At 43.3% G+C, this 15274-nt stretch overlaps 1 protein-coding gene across 5 annotated transcripts in view; it reads right to left on the reverse strand.

The window, feature by feature from the left end:
* The window catches only part of ADGRB3 (adhesion G protein-coupled receptor B3), a 645087-nt gene that overhangs the window by 311862 nt on the left and 317951 nt on the right, over positions 1 to 15274 (reverse strand). For all 5 annotated transcript variants that reach the window (XM_070514627.1, XM_070514626.1, XM_070514625.1 and 2 more), the window contains 2 exons: positions 5916 to 5984; positions 1706 to 1814 (listed from right to left, as the gene is read on the reverse strand). In XM_070514627.1, coding sequence (XP_070370728.1) covers positions 1706 to 1814; positions 5916 to 5984 — 178 coding nt within the window. The remainder of the gene's footprint in view (positions 1 to 1705; positions 1815 to 5915; positions 5985 to 15274) is intronic.

A 15274-nucleotide genomic window follows, 5' to 3' on the forward strand; every position in this document is an offset into this window, starting at 1 on the left:
TCTGATCTGGCACAGCGGCCTTCCTGGTCCTTCCTCACCATAGAAGTCATAAGGTCCTGAGGAGAGTGGTTCCAGCGTGAACCACCAGCATGCCAGAAACTCTCTAGCTTCTTCCTTCCATGAGCCCAAATACTCATAGCCCAACATGCTCCCCCTTTTTCTACAGACTTGATCTTTCCTCTCTGAGCCCAGCCATTTTGGAATGCACATTTAATTTGGATTTTCTCTGATTTCATCCTTCAACAAAGATACTATTTTTGGTCCCTTTCTCGTCTCATCACTCATGGCAAGGGACAGCAGACTCCGTTCCTGAACCAGCACAAGCTACTGAACACCTGCTCCAGGGAAAAGTCTGGGTCCTCAAACTGACTTGGAAGGTAGGTTAAGACATAAATCTGACTTCAGGCCTTATGCCACATGAACATGGTGTATGGCGCAGAGATGTCTCCAGCCCTTTGGGGACCACATCATGTAGGCTTTCCTCACCTGCAGAATCTTACCGGCAGTTAGCTATTAGCCATTACAATTTAAGGTCACCCTGGTGGAAGATATCTTAGGATCAGATCGGTCCCTACAGGATCAAAGTATCTTCAGAAGAAATCAAGTGTAAAATGAACCACCGAAAGCCTTAATCATAAAAAACAATTATGTTCTGTACCAGTTGAACTCCTCTAGTTTATCCTTCAACCAAGTGAGGTCTTTTCCTGATCCAGAAACTGAAAACTAAACATCCCATGGACAAGAATGTGAGGTAAGACAGGTTTATTTAAACACGCTATTATCCCTAGTTCAGTGGTCTTTATGTGACGACCACTAAAGCAAGACAAATGACAGAAAACTTTTCTGAAGCACAGTGACATCATGAAAGGAAGCTTTGAAGGAGTGAAAAACCTTAAACCTATATCAACTCAATGTATCTAATATTTAAGAATATTTCTTTTGCTCTTGCCATTTTTTTTTAACTACAAGGAGAAATGCGTCATTTGGTTAATATAATTGTTGTGGGCTATGTAATTGTGGCTCCATAAAAGTGTGTGTAGGTTTTGCTTCACTGTCCTCCCTCTAAAAGACTATGTTAAAGGCAATTCCAGGAAGAAATATGTTTTCACTTGATGTTCTTGAGTGTCACAGAATCCAGTTCAGATGGGCTGAGAGGCCCACTGTGCCCTGGAAGTGACTCAGGAAAACCGCAGCAACAGCCCCACGCTCAGGACCCTTACAGGTGTTCTGAAGTGTTCCACAGCCCATGCAGACTCAGCACCTCCTCAGGACGCCTCCCAAGAAGGTAACTCGGCATCCTCATGAACAATGTATGGAAGATTATGGAGACTCATCTTTTAAAAAGCTCACTAGAGCATATATAATATAATGTCAACATTAGACTGCATAGCAATGAACATTTGGAAAAACGGAAAAAAAAGGACGTATTCTCCTTTACATGTACATGTGCAGACAAACACAACTAGGCCCATATAAATTCATACAAACGCATGCAGATGCATACTAACCTGTGTGTGTGTGTTTGTGTGTGTAATGTGTATGTGGCTGGGTCTGTCTAAAAATCAGATACCAAGTATATATAATACGTTACTCACATATACTTAAAGGTACAAACAATGGATATTACACTTAGAAATGTATGGTGCAGATACTTGCAATTTTTTTTAATTTGAGCAAGATTTTGGGAAAACATCCTATTTCTTACCTACATTTCCAGTCATTAAGTACGAATTCTGAAAGTCCATCATCCCCATTCCAACAATGTGTATAAAATCTTCGATCACCTGCATTAACTCTATCGAGCCTGGATAAATCTACAAAGATAAGCAAAGGTTAGATGAAATAAGGTCTACAAAATGGAATATATAAATGCAATTTTAGAAAACTACACAATGAAGTCATAAATGAGCTCTCCTTTATCTGAAGAATTGTCTATAACTGGCAACAGCTGTATCTTTTTGAACCAATAGTTGAGAATGACACCAGGTGTCACACAGCAAGAACTTCGCAGGTGACACCATGCAGTGGTTAACCCGAAGGAAACTCAAAATATCTAACAGATTGTATACTTAGAAATAGCATGTCTTTACTTTTGATGGACTCCTTTCCTCACTTAAATAATAACATAGAACAAACACTAAAATTTTGGGTTTGTCACATTTTTTACTTAGCATCTATATGATGGACACAGGAAGAAAAACAACTATTATTGCCATCCTGAAGATATTTACAAACTATTAAGTTCACTGCATAATAAACATCTTGGGAGAGACATTTATTTCTAATAATTATAATAGTCACTGTACGAATAATAGTGTCAGCAATTTTAGGATCATCGTAATTGCTCTAGTGTCGATGCTGCATGTGTACACACACAAAACAGACCCAACGCCCTGTCACTCCACAAACGAGAAGCAGATGAGAGCTTTCTTAAAGACGACCTGCTCTGGCAACAGCTCAGTGTGTGGAACATGAGGCCAGTTAAAAGGTCACATGATTTTAGCGTGTAAGCCATGATGCTTGTCAAGTCAGCCTGCACTGCATAACCATGTTACAGCAGAAAGTCTTCTGAAGTGAAGCTCATTTCTTTTAGCCATTCAGCACCACTGCAGCCTCCAGCCTTGAAAGTTTAAGTGGATTAGGGAGTTTTAGTGGTGTTGTATTTGCAAAGGCCGGTGCAGAAGAGGAACCGACGCTGATTAGCAGGAAAGCACACAGTAAGAGTGGAATGGGACTGAGGAGGAGGAAGACAGGCCGGCAGGGTGGATAGCAGGCACAGTGTGCACATTCTGCAGGAGCTCGGTGCTGCTCCCATCCGAAAATCAGACGCGAGGATGCATAATATAATTACTCAGGTACACTTGAAGACATGAACAATGGCTGTTACAGTTAGAAATGTATGGCATAGATAGTTGTAATTTTTTTTTTAATTTCAGAAAGATTTGGGGAGAAATGCTATATCTTACCTACCTTTCCAATCATTAAATATGAATCCTGAAAGCTCATCACCCCCATTCTAAAAATGTGCATGAGATTTCCATCTGCTCCAAGCTCCTGCTACTACTGTCTTTTTCCCCGTTTCTGTGTAGGTGTCTGCGTATGTGAGTACGTGCAGTGTAAGGGTAAATACAAATTAAAAATAAGAGGCTTAATTCTCCCTGGTGAAACGGACTCCCTCCCCAAGCCTGCTCCCTCCTCCTTTCCCAGAGCTTTCACTTTAGAAAACTAGTAAGTGTTAAGTTCTTTGTCTGTCTTTTTGAAATGTAAGTAAATCCTTTTAAAAGCTAACTAGGCTCTCACCAGCTAGACAAGCCAGGACTGCCTCTCTTTGAAATGCAACCATCAGGGAGGACAGAGCCCCAGCTCTCAGCTGCTGCGGAGGGTGGGAATCTAACCTCAGCAGGCGCCTGGCTCTAAGTTGCAAAGTCCTCTTCAGTCTTTAAGATACTATAAGAAATTCATTTTTTCTTTGGAAAAGCCAATTAACTAACAAGACGGTCACCCAATTCCCAAGGGAAGCTAGGATGAACCGTGTGTGCCAACCCGTGCTGTCAAGTCCTCCTACTGTTTATCTGGAGGACACAGGTCTGTATAAAGGGTGGGGTTTCTTTCCGTGCTTTCCATCTCCTAGGGGGTTGCCTGGGATGGGCATCACATTCTGGTTTAATGCTTATTTAACAGTAAAGCTGCTTTGTTTCTCTTCTACTTTTGTGGAGAAGTTTACTAGGTTGGCAGCAGATTTGTTTTTAATTATATTTTGCCAACAGTATCAAGTGTATAGAGCCGGGGTTGGTAAATTTTTTTCTACAAAGGGTCAGACAGTGAATATTTCAGGTTTTGTGGTCATGAGGTCTCTGCCGGAAATATTTAACTCTGTCCTCCTTGCACCAAAGCAGCCATAGATAATACGTAAATGAGCGGATGTGGCTATAGTCTGAAACTTTATTTAGAGAACAGGTATCAGGCTGGACTCGCTCACTGGCCTCAGTTTGCCCATTCCTGTTGTAGAGACACATGAATTTTCAGTATAACAAGGAAATACAGAACGTAATAGCATGACTGAAATGGCTTGCCTTAACTGAAATGGACTCGTCAACTCCAACCACAATGATGGTGGATAAAATAGTGCTACACAGAGTGTAGTTTGTTTTTCACTCTAGTATACTATGTTTTTAGGAGGATGCTTTAACTAAATATAGTTTGATCCTTCATAACCGTGGCTGATGTGTAGCAAACGAGTTCTGAAATAGTTCTCTTTATTGTTAAAAAGTGCAAATTCTGTTTGCACAACCCTTGTGTTGTCAGTATTCACATTTCCTCAGCCAGTTTTCCAAACGTACACAGAGCTGTGTTTTATATTGCATTTCGTTGAGGCTATTCCTCTAAGATAAGATAAGGGGACCCACAAGGGACTATCTTTGGTAGATTTTAAACAGCTCATTTCCAAGGAGGTCACCCCCTGGGCCACAAACTCGGGAGGTTCATTTACCATGTGGCTACATTTATGACAACACATTTTAGTAAAAGCTACAAACAGTTGTTTTTTTTTAATTTCAAATAGTTATTTTTAAAAAAGCACTAAGGATCATCACTACTGAAAAAAAAATATTTAAACGATAAGAATACAGCCAACTCAAAATCACAAGTAAATAGATGGATTGTGGATTCAGGATTTTCCATTGACAAAGTTCTGCCACCATTCATTATTTGTTCAAGTTGGGAACTCACAGTAAATAACACCATCTGATGAATTGCAGTCTTGTTGTAAAGAGGGTATTATACATTTGTTCTAAATATACCCATAATTAATAGTCTCCAGCATACTACAGAAATGTGCTTAGCCTCCGCAGCTGTATTCTAAGGAAAGACACCATTTTCCTACAGTGAGTGAATGAGGCTTTCCTCTAGAAGAAAGCCAAGGACAAATATATAATTCAAGCTAGCAGAAAAAGATAGATTCAGGGTCTTAAACTAAGGAGTGAATTTTCTCTTGCTACGGCCAGAAGCACAGCATTTGTACCTGATAATGAGGTGGCCGCACACTGGACTATTTTTAGAGCTCCTGTCAGAATGGGGATAAAGGGCGTGCTTTACTCTTGAAGCCCAGAACACGGTTCTACAGGGAAAAGGGGGGAGATGGTTCACCTGAACCCCAGTAAATATTCTGATTTTCAAGATTGCATTGTTCTCTTGGAATTTTTTTAAAGGGTCAAGGAGAAAACTTAAAGAACTTTGACATTCAGTTGAATTAAATTTCACATGATTTTTTTAAATATTCATAGTCTCCCCTTCTTAACCTCTAACCCATTTTCTCTGTAATTCAGAAATAATGTTATTCACTGTATGCCAGTCAGTATAGCACAAATGGCAGTGCAAGGCATTTTAAACTAAATCAATAGGGCCGCTTGCCACCCTGATCATGCAGAGTAGAAGGAGAAAAAAGCAGAACACACATTTTTTAAAAGGAGAACTTATTTTTATAACTCTTGGCTTTGAATCAAAACGCATATCTGTATATATAATCCAGATCATACGTAACATTGCAGTAAACGTAAATGATCTTACTGGTTAGTCCCCCAGAGTTCCGTTTGCAATATGTGCTTTAAGATTTGCTGCTTTTCCCATAGTTTGTAGATAGGGAAGACACTGATTGTTGAGGCACACAGTTATGTATCAATAACTTAAAGTTATAAATTACTTAAACGTGCTCAATTTTTTCACATGTGTAAATATCATTCCATACATTGTTATGATAAAAGAGATCACTTGTTTCCTCTAAAATCAGTATGTTAATCTAGATTGATTCTCACAGTTTTCGTTTATGTTCTTGGAATAGCAAGCCATTAATTTCTTTAATTTTTAAAAACTTTATTTAGCCAACTTCATTTTAAGTTTTGAAAGAACTCCAACCTTACCTGTTGTGCATCTTCCCATTTTTCCTTGTTTTCTTCATCTAGAAGGTTGCTAACTATTTGAAAGAAGTTCTGTAAATTAAATTAGATAAAAGGTTTAATGTTACATGAGAGAACATACTTTTCAACAACATCCATTTGGACTGATTATGCAGAGAGGTATAAATGCTTTGCAATATTGCTTATGATTCTAACATATTATTCGTCTAGAAGATCTCTGAGGACCCTTTCTCAGCACCACAATTCCAGGATTTCTGCCTAACTTCACATATACACCTCAGAAGACATCCGAATGAGTAGAAGACTTATTCTCACTCACAGTTGTCTGTTCCGTTATAGTCTCCATATTCTATTCTGTCATACCATTGCACAACTATTCCTTATAAATAAGCGTTCTTCCTTCTGTAATGAAAGTCTCCAGTATTTGTCTTATGACAAGTTATCCAGTTAATCATGAACCACGGTCGCTACCTACACTGCTGTTTCAAAGAGAATTTTAGTGAAGACAGACTACGGGCAAAGCTGAGACAGGCGACAGTCCCCTCAGTTGGATGCTGGCTCTGCCCTTCCAGGCTATTTTACTTTACTTTCACAACTGCCTATTGCAAAGAGTACATGAAATTTTCCATGTACCTGGCACACGTGGTAAGTGCTCAATAAATCTTAGCTATTTTCAAATTGTTATTCTTTACTCTTCTGCCTTTTGCCAGCAGGCCAAAATAGAGGCAAGAACAGACACAGTAGCATGTTCCTACTCAAGTTCCAAATTCTTGCCAGCACCCTGGTCCCTAACTAGCTGGTGAAGACCTGTTGGCTTTGCCTCTGTCTAGCAATGCCCACACCGAGTGTGCAGTGTTCCCCTTCCACACGGACAGGCACATTCGGGCGTTCCTTATTCCTTCCCCACGTCCTCATTGGCAGAGAGCGAGGCTCAGGTCAGTTCAGCTGTGTTAGCGCTCATTTCACACACGAGGAATTTTTACCAGAGACAGACTTTCCTGTCCTCTCACACTACACTGTGTTGGCAAGATACAGGAGCCAGGAGAGGAAAACCGGAGTGCCTGTTGAAGACGAGTAGTGACCTGGGGTCACAGGAGACCGAAGTAGTGTAAAGTGAAGCCATGACATTTGTCTTAAGCTATGTAGATGGTGGTCCCTTGGCTGGTCCTCAGGGCGCATCGCTTCTAACTGGTATGTATGTAATCTAGCGGGAGGACCCCCTCGGATGATACATTAGCTTAGGACAGGAACCCCCGAGGCAGTGAAAGAATCATAATTTTTTAGCCTCATCTGCCTTCTTCCCTGTCTAGCTTTTCAAAACAGGCCTTTATTCTAATTCCAACTAAATTCACCTGGGTGTTTTTAGAAGAAAAGCAAAGCTGCTTCATTTCCTCTTCTCTTGTGGTTTGAAGCTGTTAGTATCTATATTTAATTGCCCTATTTGTGCTATTTATTTTAATAGTTCTTGGCAATCACAAGGTCAAAACACGTTTTGTGTCATAACCTCTACAAAAGTTACACAATATTTTATGAAACTCTTGAAAAAATTGCAAGTCTATTTTAGACCTGTTTTCAGTTTGTTTAACCTTTTTGTACTAGTAGCCATTTTTTCTACTTAAAATTTCCTGGTTGGAGTGATAAGATTTTAAGGGCTTAGTCCATTGACCTGTAACGCTACCTATAGGCAGAGAGAATTAACCTTCAGAGTCCTTCAATTGCCCAAGGCTGGTTAACTCACTAGGAGACGTGGTGCTAATGAGGCAAATGTTGCATATTTCATCCCCGCACATTCCAGTCAGCTGTGCTGAGGTCCACGGCTGTGGTCTGCGTCCTAACCCCTGCCAGTTTTCATACAAAATGCATGCTGCTGCTAACAAGAGACACCAGGAGAATGGCAAGCAATTTGTGCAAATGCATCTCCATTTCTGGGAAAACATTTCACAGAGCACTTTTTATTGACACTGGGTCAGTGACTGCGCTCTGCACATGAGGGCCAGTGAGCACACACAATTCCTTGATGAACATGATAAACTCAGAGTTCAGTTTTTTAAAATCACCAAAGGGCATACACAAAACCCACAAATTATTAAAATATACATTCAACTAAGCAAACAGACAGTGTAAGAGATGTTTTTGTACCATTTCTCAAGACCAATAAAGCGGACTTTATTAAATCAGCATGGGAAGGTAGTACAGAATCAAGTTCCCCTTCTAGCTCCCTATTGACTGGATTTGGGAATGATCAGTTGTGGGGCCGTGCAGGTGCACACGGAGCTAAGACTGACCATCTCAGGTGGGGTGGGGAGCCATTTATAGGGACTCTGACTCTTTCGTGTTCCTCAGCATTTCCACAGCACAGGCAATGCCTTGTCCATGGCAGGTCTCTAATAAAGTCCTAGCTCAAAAGGATAATGGACTTACAAGGCCAGTGCACCTCAGGCTCTCTAACAAGACTCAGGCATTGCTCCTTTGGGCTGACCCTGCTCTAATCCTTCTCACACACATCGAGAAAACTTATATACAAATCAATCCACTTCAACATGCGCTCAAAGGTCAGACTGACAGGACACAGCAGAACCAAACAGAACAGTATTTTGAAGAAGAAACTCATAGCACTTCAGGTCACTGGACTGAATTTTTGACAAGAGTATCAATCAGCTTCCACGGCAGCAGACCCAGCACTTGCTAGAATTCTTCAAGAGCTCTGCTAATTGTGGTAACATCTCTGTTCTGTTGACTTATAGATCAGGTCCCAGATGCCAGCCCCTGAGGTGCACCTGACAGTAGGTTCTGTCTTGTTTTGATCAGGCCTGATCTCTATGACCTAGACTGATTAGAGGAATGGAGTGTCCTTGGTGAGTCTGAGTTTGGAGCTTGGTCTAGGCAGGCCTGGTCTGAAACTCCCCAGCATTTGGTAACTGGGTAGCTCTGGACTCAGGCTGCCCAGCTTGGCCGCACGGCTCTGACCTGTAAGACAGACATGACGACAGCTGCCTGGCTGAGCTGTGTGCAGCCTGGAGCTCATTCTGAGCACAATATCTGATATGTGGTAAGTGCTCAGTATATGGCGGCTCTATGATTTTATTTCCATTGTGTTATCTTTTTTATGCCTGGCCGCATGAGTTGTATTTACAGCCACGTTATGGCAAATATGCACCTACAATGTAGCTATAGACTCTCACAGCCACTACCAGCATCTCCTGGCCTCTCTCATAGCTTCCTCCTCTCTGAGTGATGCGTAGGGCATGAAGCTCATTCACCGCTACCTTCGGGGTCCATCATTTGTTCAGCAAAAACTCTCCTTCCGAAGAATGCGCTTTGCTGGGAGGGGTTTCAGGATTGTATAGACACCTACTGTGTGAGAGGCACTGTGTGGAATGGTTGTGGACACAAGGTCAAGGAGGCGTGACTCTTTACTTTTTCTCTGCAGGGAGTTTTACGGAAATCAGTGCAGTAAACGTACGTGATGAAGAGGAGTTCAAACACTCCTGCCGCATCCAGAGGGCAGGCCCTAGATTCAGCCATGACACAGAAAGGACCCACTATTTGATGGAAAGCAGTAAATAACTCATTGTACTACTTCTGATTGGCTTCAACTCGACATATTTCTCATGGATTATATACAGTTTTCTATGAATGTACTGAAGCATATCTGAGCATTTTGTTTTTGCTGAATTCCTCGTGGAACTAGAGCTGCGGATGAGGGAGTGAGCTGAACTATCTGAGCCACAGGAAGTGTTCTCCTCCCACCCCTGCAGGAAAGCGCTTGGTCACTGAAAGAGAAGGACAAGCCCTAAGAAATAAGACTTAATGATGGCTTGAAGGAATTGTGGAGGTCCTGAGGAGAAACATAGGGGCCCGCAAGCAAAGCTTAAGGCTTAGCAAGAAGCAGGGACCAGCCATTAGGATAAGGATGCCTCATCCAGGATAGTCACTGATTCCCCAGTCTACAGTGCAGCTGACGGCCGCAAAGCCAAGCACGATCTGTCTCCTCCTCTCTCTCCAACTCCATCTCGGGCTATCCTGCCCACACTTGCTATAGTCCATATTCATCAGACTTCTCTGTGCATCCCAACCCTTTCCTGCCTCTGGACCTACAGAATACTGTTATCTTTCTTCCAGGGCTCTACTTCCCATCTATACTCGAATAATCCTTCCTTGACCTTCACGTCTAGATTCCTAGGCAATTTCTTCAAAAAAGGCCTTGTCAGGTCACCAGCACTCCCCTAAGTATAAGGATTCTGCATATTCCCTTTTTTTTTCCTGATTCTAATCAGTGAGCATTTTTATTTTTCATTTACCAATATCTTCATCATTCATGCTTGGCAAAAATATTCCATGTACAAGGAAACAACCATTTCATAGAAGTAATCAACCCTGAAAACATGATGTCAAGGAAGAGGTTCTATCTCCCCTAAGGGGCCCTGTTCTCTGCTCTGATATTCAGTCCTCCCACACCCAGCGTGAAGTAGCGTGACGTCACTGACTCCACTCCACCTCCACATCCATCAGCGACTCAGCAAAACTACCATGCATTTACTCAAGGACGAAGAATTGCCCCTTCACCCTGACCTAAATGAGACGCTAGGGATGCTGGCCAGCCAGCCACACGGCCCCACTCACAGGGTGGCAAACACACTGATGTTGCTGCTCTGTGTCGTCTTACTTTAGAGGACGTTGCAATTTTTAATTATGATTTACTTGTAGGATCATCGGTTTATGGCTTTTTCCTCTCCCAGCCTATAATCTAGTTGGGATTACTTCTTTTTTGTTCAGTCTTGTGCCCCCACTGCACAGCATACAGCGCAGGACAATGTAAATGCGCAAAGATTTCAAACCTATTGACTGCGTGCCCACTGTGTATAAGGTCACAGACGAGTCTTTGCGGGAACCAAAAAAATCAATAAATGGTCCCCACCTAATTTGCTGCCTCCTTTCCAGTTCCATACTCTCCTCAGCCGTATACCCAATGTCACCAGGGTTCTCACTGTGTCGCGGGAAGGAGATAGGACAGTTATTTTTACAGATGAGAAAACTGGTTATCTTGAGGAAATACGGAATGAAACTTTCCCTGTGTAAAACGCCATTCTGACATCTCAAGGCCATCCTGAGCACAGACACGTAGTTTTGAGAAGTTAGAGGTCTCTAATTAATGGAGAGGAAGCAACTATGGATGTTCAACCCTGGCCCTCGGGTTAGACACAGCAGTAACCAAGGAGGGAGCCTCCTCTTCTCAGCTAAACACAGTGAACCCACCCTATGCATCGCCCTCGCTGCCCACCCAGGCAGAAAGTGTTGGTAGTATGAGTGCTGCTTTGTTCACAATAGAATGGCATGAGGAGAGTCACAACAATATAACCCAGGTGGCAAGTGAAGGGTGATCTGGCAGGAAGAAGATGGAGGAAGGAATGTCAGTAGGAAAGATCATCAATAGCCCAAGGTAGCGGTGATGAAGGCCGAAAGGAGGGCAGTGCAGGAGGGACTAGAAAGGCGAAGAGAGACATGGGAAATACCTGAGGAGCAGCATTGCATTTACTTACTCAAGAGGCACTTAATTGAACACCTACTGTGTACTTGGCCCTGTTCTAAGTGCTGGAACACAACAGTGAGCAAGACACACGGGGGTTCCTGCCCTCACAGAGCTTACACTCCATTTGGGTAAAGAAAGGCAATAAATAAGCAACTAAATATTAAAAATAAGATGATTTCAGATGGTGATACAAAAATAAAATAGTCTATGGGGGTAGAGAGTGACTGGGTCAGGGAGGGGTGTGTGTGTGTGTGTGTGTGTGTGTGAGTGCATGTCTGTGAGTGTGGAGACTGCTTTGAGGGGAATGGTCAGCAGGAAAGAGCTTTCTCAGGAGGTGATGTCTGAGCTGGGAACAGAGTGATGGGAAGGAGAAGCCATGGGAAGACGCATGGAAGAGAGTTCCAGAAAATAATGGGACAAGAAAGTACAAACCCCCTTGTGTCACGGGCACAGCCTGGAAAAAAGTTTAGGAAGCAGAAAGAAGGCCAGTATAGCTGGAGTGGTCATGACTAGGGCGTTGGATGGGGTGGAGCAGGAGGATATGAACACTGGATGGAGAAGATAGGCAAAGGGTCAGATAAAGTGGGGCCTTGATCCCACGAGGGTCACGTGACATGAGTTTCATTAAAAATAAAAATCTAACTTTGGCTGCTAAGTGAAAACAAAGTTCAAGAGAGTAAAGTGAAGACAGAGATGTCAGAAAATGTCCTGTTTATGGAGGCGAGGATGACAGCAGCTTGGTTCAGGGAAACTCATGACACGGTGACAGATTGCACGGGAGGGAAAGGACAGAATCCAGGACTGTCATTTAGGACAGTGACGCAGTCAGCCATGCCGAATACCACAGAGGAAAGAGCAGAGCTGCGAAGGAAGTCGGTGAGCTCCGTTTTGTTCCAGTTGAGCATGAAGAATCTATGATCCAGCTCAGAGAAGAGGCCCAGGAGGCTTTTGCAACTATAAGCTTGAGGCTCAAAAGGTAAAAACCTGTGAATCATTATCCTAGTTTAAAACCCGAGAGTCTTGAGGGGAAAAAAAGATCACCAGGAATAGAGCTGAATAGGATGACGTCAAGGTTAAAACACTGGAGACAGGAAGAGGAATAAGTAAGAGACGAGAGATGGGAGGGAGGAAGAGAAGCAGGGGTGACAGGTGACAGAATAAAATAAATTCAAAAAGAAGACTCTCCACCAGGGAGATTAACACACAGGAGACCCACTAAGCATTCAACGAGGTAAAAATCCAGAGAGAGTCCACGACGTGGTGCGGGAAGGAGGACACGCATTTTTTCAGCCTCGATGCACCTGGCTGACACCATTTGCATTAGTGACAGACAAAACCACGAACACACTCAGATGACAGATGAAGGCACGGATCACAGATGTCCAAACCCCTGTGACCTGCCTGTGACTCTCCTTCTTAGTCTCCTATTCCAGAAAGCATCCAGAAATGAAACTGAGTAAGAGTAACATTATCATACAAATAATCTCGGGTTTGCTCGAAGGTATTTTTTAAAGGTAAACATCCACAAAGCGCTTTAACTACTTTTTTTGGTAACAGGTGAATAGACAAAGTAACTGACAACTGAGCAAGACAGAGTTGTAATACTATGGTTTAGTATTTAGATCTTTTATCCAGAATATCAATCAAAGCAGCACACCCACTCGCCATTGGCAATTAGAAAGTGTCAAGGATACAGGAAGGCAGGGGATTATAATCCAGAATATGATTCAGAGACAAGAGTCTGAGCCACTGGAAAACCAGCGGATAAACTGAGGACAAGGGGATTGGGTGTCAGGGTCGGCAGGTCAGCAGTGGGCTCCACCGCAGGCTGGATGACGCCACCTGGACTGTCCGAGCTCAAGCACGGCAGTCTGCCGGATCCAGGAGAAGGCGAGAGCAGACAAGTGAAGCAAATGTTCCCTGACGTGAACGAGTTTAGGGGAAAAAACCACTCTTTAATAACACCTTTGTCTTCTCCTCTTCTTTTAGTCACAAATCTCACGGAAACTCTGACTCATTTTGAAAATGAGAGAAGAACATCGTTCCAGGAATGGCTGGCTGTCTTTCACACTCATCTCACTGCTCCTCCCTGATGTAAGCCAGGTTGACCTGTGGAGTTTCTGAAGAGCTGGGATGGGCAAATTTACACATGGCTACCAGCCTCTCTCTCCAGGCTAAGTTTAGGATCAGGGTTCCAGCAAAAGGCACAGCAGATGGGAAAGCCAACTGGAAAGAGGGAGCATCTGACCTCCAGTGCTTTGGGGCATGAGCTGGGGCTGCTCCTGGTTCCCCATTTGAAAATGAAAGGTAAAAAAATCAGTGATGCTAATATGATTAAATATGCTAAGTGATTATTCCCCAGAGACAGTCTGGCAGAGCAGCCAAGGTTATAAAAACATCATAACTCAGCAAGGCAAAATCATCCCCAAATCCAGACGGGGTGCTTCTTAAGCGAGGAATGAGGTGAGGACCAATCACCCAAGTTTGGGCAGGCCTGCTGACACACAGAGGGGCCAGCACATGCGAGAAGCCTGCCCCAACCCAGGTCTGGCCCCCGCGGCACTGTGGGCAGCAGCTGTAGCGGGTCCCGTCCTGGGGGAAGGTGCCTGGCACAGGTCTCTTTGCTGAAGGGAAATCCTCACAGTCCTTCAACATTCCCTATTCTGGGCTGACCTGTGTCCACCCCAAATGCATGTATTGAAGCTCTCACCCCCCAGCACCTCAGACTGTGACGGTATTTGAGACACGGCCTTTGAGGAGAGAATTAAGTTAAAATGAGGCTCTTGGGGGGGTCCTCATCCAATTCAATGGGTGTCCTTATAAGAAGAGAGGAATAGGATACACAGAGAAAAAGGCCACGCAAGGACAGAGAGAGAAGACGCCACTTGCAAGCCAAGGAAAGAGGCCTCAGGAGAAACCATCTTGGACTTTTAGCCTCCAGAATTGTGAGAAAATAAATCTCTACTGTTTAAGGCACCCAGCTTGTGGTATTTCTTAAGACAGCCTGAGCAGACTAACACATTCCTCAATAACTTAAAGACAAATCTTTGATAATAAGTGGAATCTCAACCGAAAGCCACCTGTACATTGTACTAATGCAAATCTCAATATTTTCTTGACTCTGAAGGAAAGAAGCGCAGATTCTGAAAGGACAAAACTACCTCTCGGATGTTTCAGTGCATTTTTTTAAGGCTCAATCAAAATCACTATTTCCACTCCATGGCAGTCACTAGTTGACAGGCTGCGCCGTCCATATTCTTAAAACTTCTTTCTCTGCCTCCCTCCTTGTCCCAACCGGCTGCTGGGCATACAGCACCTCCCATGGAGACCGTCAGTTCCTCGCGGCCAGCAGCCATCTTCCAGATTTTGTTCTTGGTAGGATTTACTCGTTGATTGTGCAGCAAGATTTGTGGTTAATATCTCACCCATTTAAAGAAGTTATTTGGCACTGAATTTCTTATTTCACCTTTAAATGAGGGCAAGGTTTAAATAATACCTAGAAAGAGCCATTCGTTAGTTACACAAGGCTCCCTCCACTGCGGAGAAACAACAAAATCCTTGCAGGCTCTCAAGCACTGACAACAGCAGCCGTTTGTGACTCAGAGCGGTTGGCAGCTGGGAGTTATGGCCCCATACACGACTCGGCTCCCACTGGGCCAGGAGTCCTGGTTACTGATTTAAGCCATTCTCTGCATCCGCTTGCTCTCTAACTTTAAAATGGCCTCACCATGTTGACCTTAAGGACCAATGCTGTTCTGACTCTCATTTTTCTTGAGGCATTTCCTACCCTTCTCCGCTGTAAGAAGTGAAAAAAAGAGACAAAAGGCAGTCT

This window comes from Equus asinus, chromosome 8, assembly GCF_041296235.1.
Source record: "Equus asinus isolate D_3611 breed Donkey chromosome 8, EquAss-T2T_v2, whole genome shotgun sequence".
Taxonomy (NCBI): domain Eukaryota; kingdom Metazoa; phylum Chordata; class Mammalia; order Perissodactyla; family Equidae; genus Equus; species Equus asinus.